The sequence below is a fragment of the Lepidochelys kempii genome, chromosome 2 (assembly GCF_965140285.1).
Source record: "Lepidochelys kempii isolate rLepKem1 chromosome 2, rLepKem1.hap1, whole genome shotgun sequence".
Taxonomy (NCBI): domain Eukaryota; kingdom Metazoa; phylum Chordata; order Testudines; family Cheloniidae; genus Lepidochelys; species Lepidochelys kempii.
Window position 1 is genome coordinate 37,085,081 of NC_136381.1, and position 14,980 is coordinate 37,100,060.

General features: G+C 49.3%; 1 protein-coding gene across 3 annotated transcripts in view; it reads left to right on the forward strand.

Moving 5' to 3' along the window:
- Positions 1-14,980, forward strand: part of LOC140906445 (uncharacterized) — a 38,803-nt gene that overhangs the window by 2,449 nt on the left and 21,374 nt on the right. Inside the window, exons 1-2 of one of the 3 annotated variants that reach the window (XR_012157113.1) lie at positions 7,552-10,800; positions 11,442-13,154. The exons of 1 other annotated variant lie outside the window; for it this stretch is intronic. Coding sequence is in view for 1 of the 2 variants with exons in the window: in XM_073330403.1 (XP_073186504.1) it covers positions 11,442-11,923 (482 nt within the window). In the remaining variant the exon portion in view is untranslated. Of the gene's footprint in view, positions 1-7,551; positions 10,801-11,441; positions 13,155-14,980 lie in introns of those variants that run through there. One more of the 3 variants, XM_073330403.1, reaches the window with a different exon arrangement.

Genomic DNA, 14,980 nt, shown 5'->3' on the forward strand with positions numbered 1-14,980 from the left:
TTGAGGTAAATGGCGCTGCGCCGACCAGATTGAAAATCTCTTCCACTTGGCAAGGTATGTGGCCCTCGTCAAGGGTTTCCTACTGCCAAGGAGGACCTGTCTAACCTGGTCTGAACAGGAAAGCTCCAACGGACTTAATCATGGATCTTCCACGCCATGAGATGGAGCGACTGAAGGTTCAGGTGCTAGAGATATCTGATCTTGTGTGAGAAGGTCCAGAGAGAGCGGCAAGGTAATGGGGGCTCCCACAGACATGTCTAGGAGGGATGTGTACCAGTGTTGAAGGGGCCAGGCCAGTGCTATCAGTATGACCCAAGCTTGATCCCTGCAGATCTTGAGCAGCATCTTGTGAACGAGCGGTATCGGTGGAAAGGTGTATAGGAGAGAACCTCCCCAATGGAGGAGGAATGCATCTGCGCTGGAGCTCAGGCTGTGATTTTGGAAGGAGCAGAACTGCTGGCACTTCCTGTTGTGTCACGTGGCAAAGAGGTCTATTGGGAAAACCCCAACCTCTGGAAGATTGAAATTGCGATGTCTGGGCGAAGGGACCACTCATGGCTGAGGAACAACCTGCTGAGGTGGTCCATCAGCTCGTTCTGAACCCTGGGGAGGTATGACGCCTGCAGGTAAATTGAATATTCTACACAGAAGTCCCACAGCATGAGGGCTTCATGGCACAGGGGAGAGGAATGTGCCCATCCCCCAGTTCGTTGATATAGAACATTGCTGTTGTATTGTCAGTCATGTCTGATACACATTGTCCAGTTAGGTAAGGACAGAATGTCTGACATGCTAGGTGCATTAGTCTGACATTGATGTGGAGACGCAAATCTGCTTGCAACCAGAGGCCTTGAGTTCTGCGGTCTCCCAGATGAGCTCCCCAGCCCAAGTCTGATGCATCTGTCAGCCACGACAGAGATAGCTATGGGGCAGCAAAGGGGACCCCTGACCACACCTCCTGAGCGTCGATCCACCACCAGAGGGAGTCGAGGACCAGGCGAGGCAGGGTCATGAGCCTGTCCAGACTGTCTCGAGCTGGGCGATACACTGATACGAGCCACGACTGGAGCGCTCGAAGCCTGAGTCTGGTGTGCTGCACCATGTAGGTACAGGCAACTATGTGTCTGAGGAGTTTCAGGCAGTTTCTCACTGTAGTGGTGGGGAACTGCAGGTGGCCTCTTATGTCGTTGAGAGCCTGAAACCTTGCCTGCGGCAGGTATGCCCTAGCTTGGGTCAAGTCCAGTACTGCCCTTATGTACTCCATCCTCTGGATGGGAGACAGTCTATTTTTCTTTGTTTAGGAGTAGACCCAGACTCTTGAAAGTGGCTCTGATAAATGTGACCTGAGTTTCCACCTGGGTCCTGGAGCAGCCTTTGATCAGCCAGTAGTTGAGGTACGGAAACACCTATATTTGGAGCCTTCGCAAGACCACGGTGACAACTGCTGTGCACTTGAGGAATACTCGAGGTGCTGCTGACAGGTCGAACGGAAGGACAGTAAATTAATAGTGAGTACCGTTGACCACAAACCTGAGGTACTTCCTTTGGGTCTGAGTGATTGCGATGTGGAAATACGCATTCTTCAAGTCGAGGGCAGCATACCAATCTGCTGGATCTACTGAGGGGATGATGGAGGCCAAGGAGACCATGTGGAACTTGAGTTTCTTTATGAACTTGTTGAGTTCTCGCAGGTCCAGGGTAGGTCTGAGGCTGCCTTTGGCTTTTGGCATTAGGAAATACTGGGAATAGAAGCCCTCGCCCGTGTGCTGCTGAGGAACTTCTTCCACTGTCCCTAGTGATAGGAGCAACAGCACCTCCTGGACGAGGAGTTGCTCGTGATAAAAGTCCCTGAAGAGGGACGGGGAAAGGGGGTGGAAGGGCGGGAGGGCACAGAATTAGATGGAATATCCCCTCTTTACCATTCGGAGCACCCAGGGGTCTGAAGTGATATGGGACCACGCACAGTAGAAAGGGGATAGTCAGCAGGAAAAGGTAAGGTGGCATAGATCTAGTCTCTGATCTGGTGCACCGTCTTTGACCGCACCTTCAAAAGACTGGTTTAGGGCCAGAAGGTGGCTTGGGGTGGCCAGAGCTCTGGCCTGAGGATGGGTGTTGCCTCCTCCTGCCACTCCTGTTCCTTCTCCGAGAACCGTCCTGTCGGTTCTGCTGCTGGAATCTGTGAGGAGGTTGTGGTCGGAAGTATCTCCACTGTGTGGCAGGAGAGTGCAGGCCCAACAACTTGAGGGTAGCTTGTGAGTCTTTGAGGCTGTGCAGCCTCTTGTCTGTGTTTTCAGAAAACAGAGTCACACCCTCAAATGGGAGATCCTGAATAGTCTGCTGGACCTCGTCAGGGAGCCCCGAGACTTGGAGCCAGGATCCCCTCCTCATGGCTACCCCAGTCGCCATGATCCTAGTTGTGGCATCTGTAGCGTCCAATGTGGCCTGGAGGGAAGCCTGGGAGACTAGCTTCCCCTCCTCTACCAACGTCGAGAACTCAGTTCGGGAGTCTGATGGGAGGAGCTCTGTAAATTTGGCCATCGCCGCACAGGTGTTTTATGAGTACCTGCTGATGATGGCCTGTTAGTTTGAGATATGGAGCTGAAGACCCCCGGTGGAATAGACCTTTCTCCCAACAACGTCTAGACGCTTGGCCTCCCTGTTTTTTGGGGAGGGCTCTTGGAAACCCTGTCTCTCATGCTGATTAGCAGCATCCACAAGAGAGTGAAGGGGTGGGTGAGAGTATAAATGGTTGAACCCTCTGGAGGGCACAAAATAACTCCTCTCATTATGCTTGGCAGTGAGCGGCAAAGAAGCTGGGATCTGCCACAGGGTCTTGGTGATGTCCACAATGGTTTTAATTAATGGAAAGGCAATATGGGAAGGTCCTGAGGGGGCGAGGATGTCCACCATGAGATCAGCCTCCTCGACTACTTCCTCAGCCTTAATGCCCAGACTATGAGCAGCCCTGCGCAGCAACTGCTGCAGCACCCTGTTGTCCTCGAGTGCTGGTGCTACGGCTGTACCTGCCAATGCTTCCATCAGGTGACGAAGAAGAGGAAGCGCTTATAAGGAGCGGATGCTCTCTGCCATCTGCTCCCAGGGGGTCTCTAGGCTCTCGGGGCAGCATCGTTGCCAGTGGTGCGCTTGATGGTGCTAGGGTGTGCTTGATGGTGCTAGGGCTGCAGACGCCGGACTATGTGTTGTCGCTGTCATCAGTATGATGAGAGGAACCTCGATGGAGCTGGTGCCGATCTGCACTGACAAAGATGGAGGGCCAGGCCATAGGTGCCTGTGTCATAGTCGACATTGACAACGGTGCTGGCATGGAAGTCGGGTGTGTCAGCGATGCCGAGGTTGTTGCCAAGGGTGGTGCCGGGGTCGGTGCCAAATCCACTGCCGGAGTCAACGACGGTGCCACTGTCAGAGGAATTGGTGTGTGGGCAGGTGCAGAGGGAAGATGCGTAGCTGATGGCAGGATAAAGGTGGCTGAGGCCACAGAAGATGCAGCAGAGCGGTGATCTTGGGTCCCTCCCTGTCCTTGGTGAAAGGCCCATGGGGTCCAGAAGGGCCACTGTGGTAAGTTCTGCCACTGCGGAGGCCATGCCTGGGGCTCCCTCCTATCTCTCCTGGACCTCGATCTGCAGCTTCTGCTCCTCCTGGAGCGATAGGAGTTGGACTCTGACTCTGAGGTCTCAGAGACTGAAGACCACGGAGGAGCTGAGCGGCAAGAGCTCAGGGAGTGGGTAGGCTCTCTGTCTGAGTGGGCTGATGGAGAGGGGGAGCGCCTGGACATCATAGCCGGCTTCCCTCTTGACTGCACCAGGGGGCGGGGTGGGTCTGCCAGTGCTGGAGGTTCTTCCCTCCTTGGGGGTAGAACGGCGCTGTAAGGTACAAGAGGTCCCAAGTGGCTTGGTAAGCTTTGGCATTAAAGGGAGCTGTCACTGCTGTGTAGGGACCGGTGATTGAGGGGGGCCTGGACTCAACTACCTCGCCTGGGCAGGAGTTGACATGGCCCCGGTAGGGGATCTGGAGCTGTGGCCCGCCCGGGGTCTCACTTCTCTGGATTTAGCTGGAGGTGAGCGGCTGTCCAGCTTCTTTTTCTTCTGAGGCACCAGTGAGTGGGATTGGTGCCTGCTCTCAGCCGGGTCTTGTGAAGTGCCCTGTCGGTGCTGAGCATCCTGGGACGAGTCCTTTCTTGGCTCCGAGCTTGACGACGGTGCTGGGGCTCTCCATATCAAGGATGAAGTGTTATGAGCCGGGTCCTCTGACCCGGGTCGCAGTGAGGCCGTCGGGCTGCCTCCATGAGGATCACCTTAAGCTGCTGTTCCCTTTCTTTAAGAGTTCTAGGGCGGAACTTGCTTCAGATTTTACAGCGATCCTTTTGGTGGCCCTCCCCTAGCTACCGTAGACACTAAGAGTGTGGATTGCTTTTCAGCATGCGTGTTGCATGGGCCACACAGTTTTTAAACCCCGAGGACTGCGGCATACCACAGTTCCAGGGAGGCGGAATGGGGGCAACGCCCAACAACTTTATACTAAGAACTCCAATACTAATACTAAGAACAGATACTAAGGTAACTATACACAGTAACTATAGAATGCGCTTGCTAAGCAAGGGCTGAGGGAAGTTCCAGCCAACCGTCACTGGCGGTAAGAAGGAACTGAAGGGGTGGCAGGTCGGCAGGGCTTTATATGGAGTGCCATGAAGGCACGGCTCCAGGGGGCGCCCAGGCCAGCCTGATGGATGCTGCTAGGGGAAAAACCTTCTGGCCACTGCACATGCATGCGCACACACCTGATTGGAACGGACACGAACAAGCACTCGAAGAACAGCTATTTCCCTGAATTTTGTTCAAGACTACAGAAATAGGTTTCAGAGTACTCAGCATGTGTTCAACATTTCTCTTAAGCCCAATGTTGAGAACTTTGGCTATGACCGTGCCATTTATTTTTTCACGATTTTGTTCACAAACTGTCATCAGATTAGGCCAGTTCTTGATATAGTGCTCAAAACAGGCCACTACTGAGTTCCATCGAACGTGTTGTGGGAGAGTTAGCTTGGTTCCTCCCACTTCTTTCAGAGCAGCTGCTGCAAAGTGATTGTTATGGAAGTATTTTGCAGTTTCAACAACATTAGCCTTTATTTCTGGAACACAGAAGTCTTTGGCTAGGAAGTGCATCAAATGAGCACTGCAACCATATGTTATTAGCTTGGGACTCTCTTCTAAATTTCTTCTCATCTTGGATTCATTTGCAGCATTGTCTGTGACCAAGCTGGGTACTAGACATTTGAATTTTTTTCACAGTTTGTTACAGCTTTTAATGCTACTTCTTGTAAGTATCATGCTGTCTGTGCATTTCCTGATGTATCAATTGTTTCTGTAAGGAAGACATTCCCTTCTCTTGCCACACAAGCACATACAATAGGATTATTGTGGACATTGCTCCACCCATCAAGACTCTGATTATCCATTTTACCCTCTAGACCTTTTGCACACTGTTCAATTTCTCTTTCATATACTTTATCCAGCAATTTGCCTGCGGCATCTGCTCTGTTGGGTGGAATGTATCCTGGTCTTAATGACTGAACCATGTTAATGAAGTGTGGGTTCTCAATCATACGGAAAGGTGAGTTTGTTGCATAAACAATCTGGGCAATTTTTTCATCAATTACCTCTTTTTGTAATCTGCTGGTTCTTATCACAAACTTATCTATGGTTGTTTCTGGATGGTGGTTGTTTTTTTTTCCTTTTTGCCACAGGTGATATACTGTGGCTTTGTGACATACATGACGTGACTGAAAAACTATCATTAGCAGATAACTCTGAAACTATAGAAAATTATGGTGATCTTGAAGGTGGATCATCTTCAGAATCCTGTATGTTGAAGATGGATTCTCCTAAACAAAATAAGTCAATGCAGTTATTTAATTATTATTTACCATACTGCTCATTTAGTATTACTCATTGCATTCACTAACAGTCAGTACTACTTTAAAGGTGAAATTTGTAAAAGAAAGATCTGCCTATTTCAGCTATTTGTTTTTTATCACAATTGCATCTAAAATGATAATACCATAGAGTAACGAGTATATTTATTGCTCAAAATGAGAATTCAAGAATAGTCCAGAAGGAAGACAGGCAGTCCTTAAGAAAGAAGTAGGAAATAAAGTTTACCAACCTGAAGATCCTGCATGTTCAAACATGTTCCTTTCATCATCTTCAATGCAGCTTCCCCCTGAGAAGGAACACTTCTCATGATGTTGTTTCATTCGGGCAACCAAGCCTTGCATTTCTTTGTTGCACTGTTTACATTTTGCGCGCATGCCTGTCTTACCCACAGGTAGAGGAAGTTCATTAAAATATTCCCAAACTGGGTCTCTTTTACGGCCTGCTGCCATCATAGGTTTTCCCTTCTAGTGAGAGAATAGTATGGTGGATCTCAAATCAATGAAGGCTACACTCAGAAAGACCTCAAGATTTCTGGAATATGTTGGTCACACAGTTTCACTTTTGTTTCTACTGCGTGTCCCTCCCTTCTCACATTTATCTCCAGACTTCTTCTCCTTGTCCAGATCTATTCCACCTACAACAATTTTCTGTTCATTGAACTTTCTGAAACTTTGCACTTTTAGAGAGAGGTAAGGGATTGACTCTGTGTACACAAATTTGCAGGGGGACAATAGGGTTGAGGTCTGTTATTCTCACCTCTATATATTATTTATTTTAAAACATTTTTGCTATTAACAAGCATGTTATCTCTGGAGACACAAATCCACAGTTTGAGAACTGCAAAACTAAGCAACTCTGATGGTATCTTCTAGACCAGAGGTGGGCAAACTGTGGCCCGCGGGACCATCCTGCCCAGCCCCTGAGCTCCTGGCCCGGGAGGCTTGCTCCCAGCCCCTCTCACGCTGTTCCCCCTCCCGTGCAGCCCCGCAGGCAGCGGGCCTGCAAGCTCCTGCCGCTCTGAGCGGCATGGTAAGGGGGCGGTGGCAGCATGCATGGCAGTGGGGAGGGTGGGGTGTTGGGTAGCAGGTCCCGGGGGGCAGTCAGGGGACAGGGAGCAGGGAGTGGTTAGGGGTGAGGAGTCCCAGGGGGGCAGTCAGGGGACAGGGAGCAGGGGATGGTTGGATGGGGCAGAGGTTCTGGGGTGGTCAGGAGGTGGGGAACAGGGGGGAAGGGGTTGGATAGGGTGTAGGAGTCCCGGGGGGTCTGTCGGGGGCAGGGGTGTGGAAAGGTTGGGGCAGTCAGGGTATAGGAGTCCCAGGGGGTTTGTCGGGGGCAGGGGTGTGGAAAGGTTGGGGCAGTCAGGGTACGGGGGGGGAGAGCAGTTTGGGGCGGGAGGTCCCAGGAGGGGGAAGTCAGGGGATGGGAAGTAGGAGGAGGCAAAATTGGGGGCAGGGGCCAGGCTGTTTGGGGGGCACAGCCTTCCCTACCCATCCCTCCATACAGTTTCGTACCCCGATGTGACTCTCAGGCCAAACAGTTTGCCCACCCCTGTTCTAGACTGAGCACTGAGTCCCACTGGGTAGATAGAAAGAAAGATTAACCTAAATAATCTTTACAGAAGCCCCTGGGACCCCATAAGATTGGGTCCCTAATGCATGAAGTATTGGAACTCATTTCCAAAACTTTTCTTAAACATTACATGAATATATTGTCTCATACTATAGAATTTATAATCCCTATTCCGTGATGAGATATCTCTGAGCTATAATGCATCTTAATTAAAACTATCTTTAGATAAGTTTTTTCCTCAAAAAGCATTTTATCAAAAAAATCTGTTGTTGTTTTTTTAAACATTGATTTTTATCCACCCTGGCTTTTGCATATTGAGTTGGTATGCTACAGTATGAGTTTAATGTACTTATTTACTGATGTTTACAAACAATTCTGAGGATAAAAGGCATAATAGAGGGTTAAGTATTGTAACTTCTAATTCAGGGCACCTGATATAAGCACTTTGACTAAGGATGAGGTGCCTCATCTCTTTGCACTGCAGGTGGTACTCAGAGGCTGCTAGATACAACAGAAATAATACAGCTTACTGTTGGGTGTGCTTACAGATGTGCCTTTAATAACAAGAGGTTCTGGATCAAACAGGGCTATATACTGTATAACCAATCTAGAAAGATTTTCCTTTATTCAGAGAAAACTTTAGTAGTTGACCTTACTGTCCTAGTTTCCCACTCTTGTCTCATTTAAATTCCTTTTTCAGTGATGCCCACAAATCTAAAGCCATACCAAATACCCTCTCCACCTTCATAGGCCTCCACCTCAAGGCCAGAAGAGACCATTGTGACCAGCTCACCTGACTTCCTGCCTAATGCAGATCATAGAACTTCCCCAAAATAATTCCTAGAGCAGATCGTTTTGAAAAATATCGAATCTTGATTAAAAATCCTCAGTGATGGAGAATCCACTATGATCTTTGGTAAATTGCTCCAAAATTAATTACCCAAATTGATAAAAATGTACACCTTATTTCCATTCTGAATTTATCTAGCTTCACTTTTCAACCATTCAATTGTTATACCTTGCGCTGCTAGACTGAACAGCCTATTAATATTTGTTCTCTATGTAAGTACTTAGACTATTATCAAGTAATCCATTAACTTTCTCTGTGTTAAAATGAATAGATTGAGCTCTTTGAGTCTATCACTATAAATAAAGCATTCTTTAATCATTCTTGTGGCTCTTCTCTCAATGCTCTCCAATTTTTCAACATCCTTCTTGAATTGTAGACACCAGAACTGGCCACAGTATTTCAGCAGCCATTGCACCAGTGCCAAATACAGAGGTAAAGTAATCTCTCTGCTTCTACTCAAGATTCTCATTTATGCATCCAAGGATCACATTAGCCCTTTTGCCCATAGGGTCACAGTGGGAGCTCATGTTCAGCTGCTTATCCGCCACAACCTCCAAATCTTTTTCAGTCACTGCTTCCCAGGATAGAGTTCCCCATCATGTAACTATGACCTACATACTTTGTCCCTAGATGTATATATTTACATTTAGCCATATTAAAAGCACATATTACTTTTTCTCTGGTCCTATCCTTCTGTAATAAAAATGAAACCCTCCAAGCTTGTACTTTATTTTGGGCCTCTCAGGGCCTAATCCTGCAAGGTGCTGAGGGCCCTGACCTCCCAGATGTTCAAATTCTCAACACCTTTGAGCTCTCCATGCTGAGGAATGTGAAAGCAGCAGAGCAGTCATCCCCCCTGCCAGCAGCAGTCTGCCTGCTTCTGTGTTCCTTGGGCAGGGAAGAACACAAGCATTCCAATGATTTGCTCTTTGTTCCCCAAAGGGAGCAGCATTCTCAGTTGTCAGATATTTCCCTGGGCTTTGAAAGGGGAGGGCACATGCATGCAGGGCAGCAGAGATCTAAACAGTGAACAGGAGAGTGGTCAGGGCAGGCATTGTGGGATACTGGCGGAAGCCAGTTCTTTCGACAAAACAAATAGCAGTGTCTAAACTGAAGCTTTGTCATTTTAACTTTGCCGCAAAAGGATTTATGCCTCTAGATGAGTGGAGTTTTGCCACCAAACGTAGCTTTGTAGTGTGTACACCTCCCCTGTTTTGTTGGCAAAAGGCAGCTTTTGCTGACAGAACTTTGTAGTGTAGACAAGGCCTCATGCTAGTGAAATAAATGGGAGTTTTGCCATTGACTTTAATGAGAACAGATTCAGAGTTCCTCCTGAAAAAACTTAAGCAAATTAACTCCTTAGCTTTCACTGGGGTCTTGGCTACACTTGCGAGTTACGGCACAATAAAGGAACCCCAGGTGCACTAGCTCACTACCCGTCCACACTGGCAAGGCACATACAGCGCTCTGACTCCCCGGCTAGAGCACTGCGACTCCACCTCGGCGAGTGGAATAATGTTTGCTGCACCCCCGCTGGAGCGTCGCAGCACCAGTGTCGACGCCCTGGTCCTATAGTGCGTTCTGATCGGCCTCCAGAAGTGTCCCACAATGCCTGTGCTAGTCACTCTGGTCATCACTTTGAACTCTACCTGCCCTCAGGTGACCAACTGTCAGACCCGCTCTTTAAATGCTCTGGGAATTTTAAAATCCCCTTCCTGTTTGCTCAGCCAGGCATGGAGTGCTCTCAGCGAATCTTTACAGGTGCCCATGCCTCCACGCACCAGGCGAGCCCCTGTATGGAGCAATGGCAAGGTGCTGGACCTCATCAGTCTTTGCGGGGAGGAAGCTGTCCAGTCCCAGCTGCGCTCCAGCTGTAGGAATTACGGTACCTTCGGGCAGATATCAAGGGACATGATGGAAAGGGGCCATGACTGGGATGCACTGCAGTGATAGCTCAGTGGTTTGAGCATTGGCCTGCTAACCCCAGAGTTGTGAGTTCAATCCTTAAGGGGGCCATTTAGGGATCTGGGGGGGAAAAATTAGGGATTGGTCCTGCTTTGAGTGGGGATTGGACTAGAAGACCTCCCGAGGTCCCTTCCAACTCTGATATTCTATGATTCTATGAGCTGCGGAATGCCTACCGCAAAGCCCGTGAAGCAAACAGCCATTCCGGTGCTGCCCCTGTGACCTGCTGTTTCTACAAAGAGCTGGACATGATACTTGGGGGCAACCCCACCTCCACTCAGAGTACCACCATAGGCACTTCAGAGCCCAGTGCAACAAGGCAGGACAAGGAGGAGCAAAGTGGGAGCGAGGGTGGTAAGGCGCAGGAAGACACCCCAGAATCCGTAGATGCATGCAGCCAGGAGGAAGGTAGCCAATTGCGACGGCCGGTGCTTGGGGAATGACAAACACCACAGGAGGTTCCCAGTAAGTGTCTTTTTTATTTTGGGAAGTTATTCGGTGTGGGCTCTTGGGGTGAGGAGGGTTAAGGCTGCATGCATGTCTAGATGCGGAACAGGGTGTTGATGTCCTCTCTCACATCGTGGTAATCGGCCTCAGTGATCTCTTCAGAAGTGTCATCCAGAATTGGGCAATATGCTTGCGCAGGTTTCTCGGGAGAACCACTGTGTTCCTTGTCCCAGTAAGGCTAATTTGTCCACGCCACTGTGCCGTGAGGGGTGGCTGTACTATTGCTGCACACAGGCAAGCTGCCAGGGCGGAAGCCGCATTGTGGTAGAAGACCCTCCCTTGCTTCCCAGGTCACCCTCAGCAGCGAGATATCTTCCAGGACAAACTCCTGTGGAAAATGTGGGGATGGTGTTCAGTATAGGGGTCCCCTACTGCTGATGGATCCCCAAGGCACAGAAACCCAGAGGACAGTACAGCCGTGAAACAATCAGTCACGCTTGACCCTGTGCTTACTCACCATTTTGGGGCTCCCGTGGGTTATGTGCGCTCGCTTTGGGACGGGCAAATTTGCTATTGTGTAGACTGTGCTTGCCCTTAAGTATGGGGGAATCATTGCTCTGTCTGGTGTGAACAATGCTGCCTGCATTTTGCCTTTACAGATGCAACCTTGAGATCTCAGCTGTCCGTGTTATCACCAGCCGAAAGACTCCAAAGAATCAGAAAGAGGCCCCGTAGAAGCAAGGAAGGCATGTTGCATGAAGTAATGCAGCATTCAAGTAATGAAAATCAGAAAGTGCAGGAATGGCGGGACAGTGAAAGGAGGGTCTGCCAGCAGAATGAGGAGCGCCGGCACAAAAGCGCGGTGCTCCGGCAGCAAAGCACGGATCGGCCGATAAGCGTAATGGAGCGGCAAGTGGACTTGATCCAGGCACTCGTAGCCATGCAGGTGGAACTTTACAACCCTCCCTCCCCTCCGCAGCCCTTGTCCCAAAATTATTTCTCTTGTGCCCCCATGTCACCTCCAACCCACTTTCCCCAACATCCGGGTTCTTACCACCACCAGCTGCCTCCAACACCTGTAGCTTCACCACCCAGCCCTGAAAACTACAACCCTTATGTCAAGGTTCCTCCCCCACTCTGAACTCTAGGGTACAGATGTGGGGACCTGCATGAAAAACCTCCTAAGCTTATCTTTACCAGCTTAGGTCAAAACTTCCCCAAGGTACAAAATATTACACCTGTTGTCCTTGGACTGGCCGCTACCACCACCAAACTAATACTGGTTACTGGGGAAGAGCTGTTTGGATGCGTCCTTCCCCCCAAAATACTTCCCAAAACCTTGCACCCCCTTCCTGGACAAGGTTTGGTAAAAAGCCTCACCAATTTGCCTAGGTGACTACAGACCCAGACCCTTGGATCTTAAGAACAATGAACAATCCTCCCAACACTTGCACCCCCCCTTTCCTGGGAAATGTTGGATAAAAAGCCTCACCAATTTGCATAGGTGACCACAGACCCAAACCCTTGGATCTGAGAACAATGAAAAAGCATTCAGTGTTTTACAAGAAGACTTTTAATAAAAAAATAGAAGTAAATAGAAATAAAGAAATCCCCCCTGTAAAATCAGGATGGTAGATATCTTATAGGGTAATTAGATTCAAAAACATAGAGAACCCCTCTAGGCAAAACCTTAAGTTACAAAAACGATACACAGACAGAAATAGTTATTCTATTCAGCACAATTCTTTTCTCAACCATTTAAAGAAATCATAATCTAACACATACCTAGCTAGATTACTTACTAAAAGTTCTAAGACTCCATTCCTGTTCTGTCCCTGGCAAGAGCAGCATACAGACAGACACAGACCCTTTGTTTCTCTCCCTCCTCCCAGCTTTTGAAAGTATCTTGTCTCCTCATTGGTCATTTTGGTCAGGTGCCAGCGAGGTTACCTTTAGCTTCTTAACCCTTTACAGGTGAGAGGAGCTTTCCCCTGGCCAGGAGGGATTTCAAAGGGGTTTACCCTTCCCTTTATATTTATGACACAGGTGGAACTTTACCGTGCCCAACCCTCCCTCCCCAGCCCTTGTCCCAAAATTATTTCTCTTGTGCCCCCATGTCACCTCCAACCCACTTTCCCCAACATCCGGGTTCTTACCACCACCAGCTGCCTCCAACACCTGTAGCTTCACCACCCAGCCCTGAAAACTACAACCCTTACCCTCTGCACTCAACCCCCATCACCATGCAGTATAGCTATCCTGAAGTGCAGCACTCATTGCACTGCACTCCAGACAGGAAGGCTGAGTATGAGAATATGGAAATCTGTGATTGTACCATTCCCCACCCCACCCCCTTGCCCTTTCTGTTTCCAAAGCAGTTGTGTTTTTCCAATAAATGGATTTTTTGGCTTTGAAAACATTCTTTATTATTGCATAAAGTAAAGGTACCTTAGCCCAGGAAAGAAACAGGCACTGCAGGTCAGCGTAGCTGACACAGATTCCTACTAACATTGGAACCACTGCACTTCACTCCCGTAGGATGCACCAGACATTACTGGTGGCTTGCAGCCTCAAATTGCTCCCTCAAGGCATCCCTAATCCTTTCAGTCCCGCGCTGGGGCCCTCTAATAGCCCTGCTCTCTGGCTGTTGAAATTCAGCCTCCAGGTGTTGAACCTCTGAGTTCCATGCCTGAGCAAATCTTTCATCCTTCCCTTCAAAAATGTTATGGAGGGTACAGGATGCGGATATAACCGCGGGGATGCTGTTATCAGCCAGGTCCAGCTTCCAATACAGAGAGTGCCAGCGGCCCTTTAAACGGCCAGAAGCATACTCCACAATCATTCTGCACCGGCTCAGCCTGTTGTTGAACCGCTCCTTGCTGCTGTCAAGGTTCCCTGTGTAGGGTTTCCTGAGCCACAGCATTAAAGGGTAAGCGGGGTTCCAAGGATCACAATGGGCATTTCTACTTCCCCTACAGTGATCTTCTGGTCTGGGGAAGAAGTCCCGGCTTGCTGCTTCCTGAACAGGCCAGTGTTCTGAAAGACGCACGTGTCATGCACCTTTCCGGGCCAGCCTGCATTAATGTCAATGAAACGCCCATGGTGATCCACAAGCGCCTGGAGAAATACCCCTTCCAGTGAAGGTACTCAGAGGCTAGGTGGGCTGGTGCCAGAATTGGAATATGCGTGCCATGTATTGCCCCTCTGGAGTTAGGGGAACCCATTTGTGCAAAGTCAGCCACAATATCATGCATGTTAGCTAGAGTCATGGTTCTTCTGAGCAGGATGCGATTAATGGCCCTGCAAACTTGCATCAACACGATTCCAACAGTCGACTTCCCCACTTCAAACTGGTTAGCGACCGATCGGTAGCTGTCTGGAGTTGCCAGCTTCCAGACTGCAATAGCCACCTGCTTCTCCACCGTCAGAGCAGCTTTCAATTGTGTGTCCTTGCGCCGCAGGGTGGGGGCGAGCTCATCACTCAGTCCCATGAAAGTGGTTTTCCTCATGCAAAAGTTCTGCAGCCACTGCTCGTCATCCCAGACTTGCATGACAATGTGATCCCACCACTCAGTGCTTGTTTCCAGAGCCCAAAAGCAGCGTTCCATGGTGGTGAGCATGTCCATGAATGCCACAAGTAAACTCGTGTCATATGCATTACTCACATCGATATCATCGGAGCCCTCACTGTCACTTTGGATCTTAAGGAATAAGTTGACTGCCAAATGTGACATGCTGGTGAGACTCGTCAGCATACTCCTCAGCAGTTGGGCCTTCATTCCCACAGACGGAAAGGGAAGATAGAGTGCGCAGTACAAAAAACATTGAAAGATGGCACCAGATGTGGACAGAAACAAAGGGAATGCTGGGATGCGAACCAATGCAGCACAGGGCGTTGGGACAGGACACAGAATGCCCCGTACTCCCTGCCCGCTTCCTACAAGCCACAGCGCCAGAATGGGAAGAGGTGTTCTGTGGGATAGCTGCCCATAATACACCTCTCCCAATGCTGCTGCAAGTGCCGCAAATGTGGCCACACAGGTGCGCTTGCAGCTGTCAGTGTGGACAGACTGCAGCGCTTTCACTACTGCGCTCTACGAAGGCGGGTTTAACTCACAGCGCTCTACATCTGCAAGTGTAGCCATGCTCTGAGACTATTCACATGAGTAAGGTTACATAAGTGAGTGAGAGATGGACC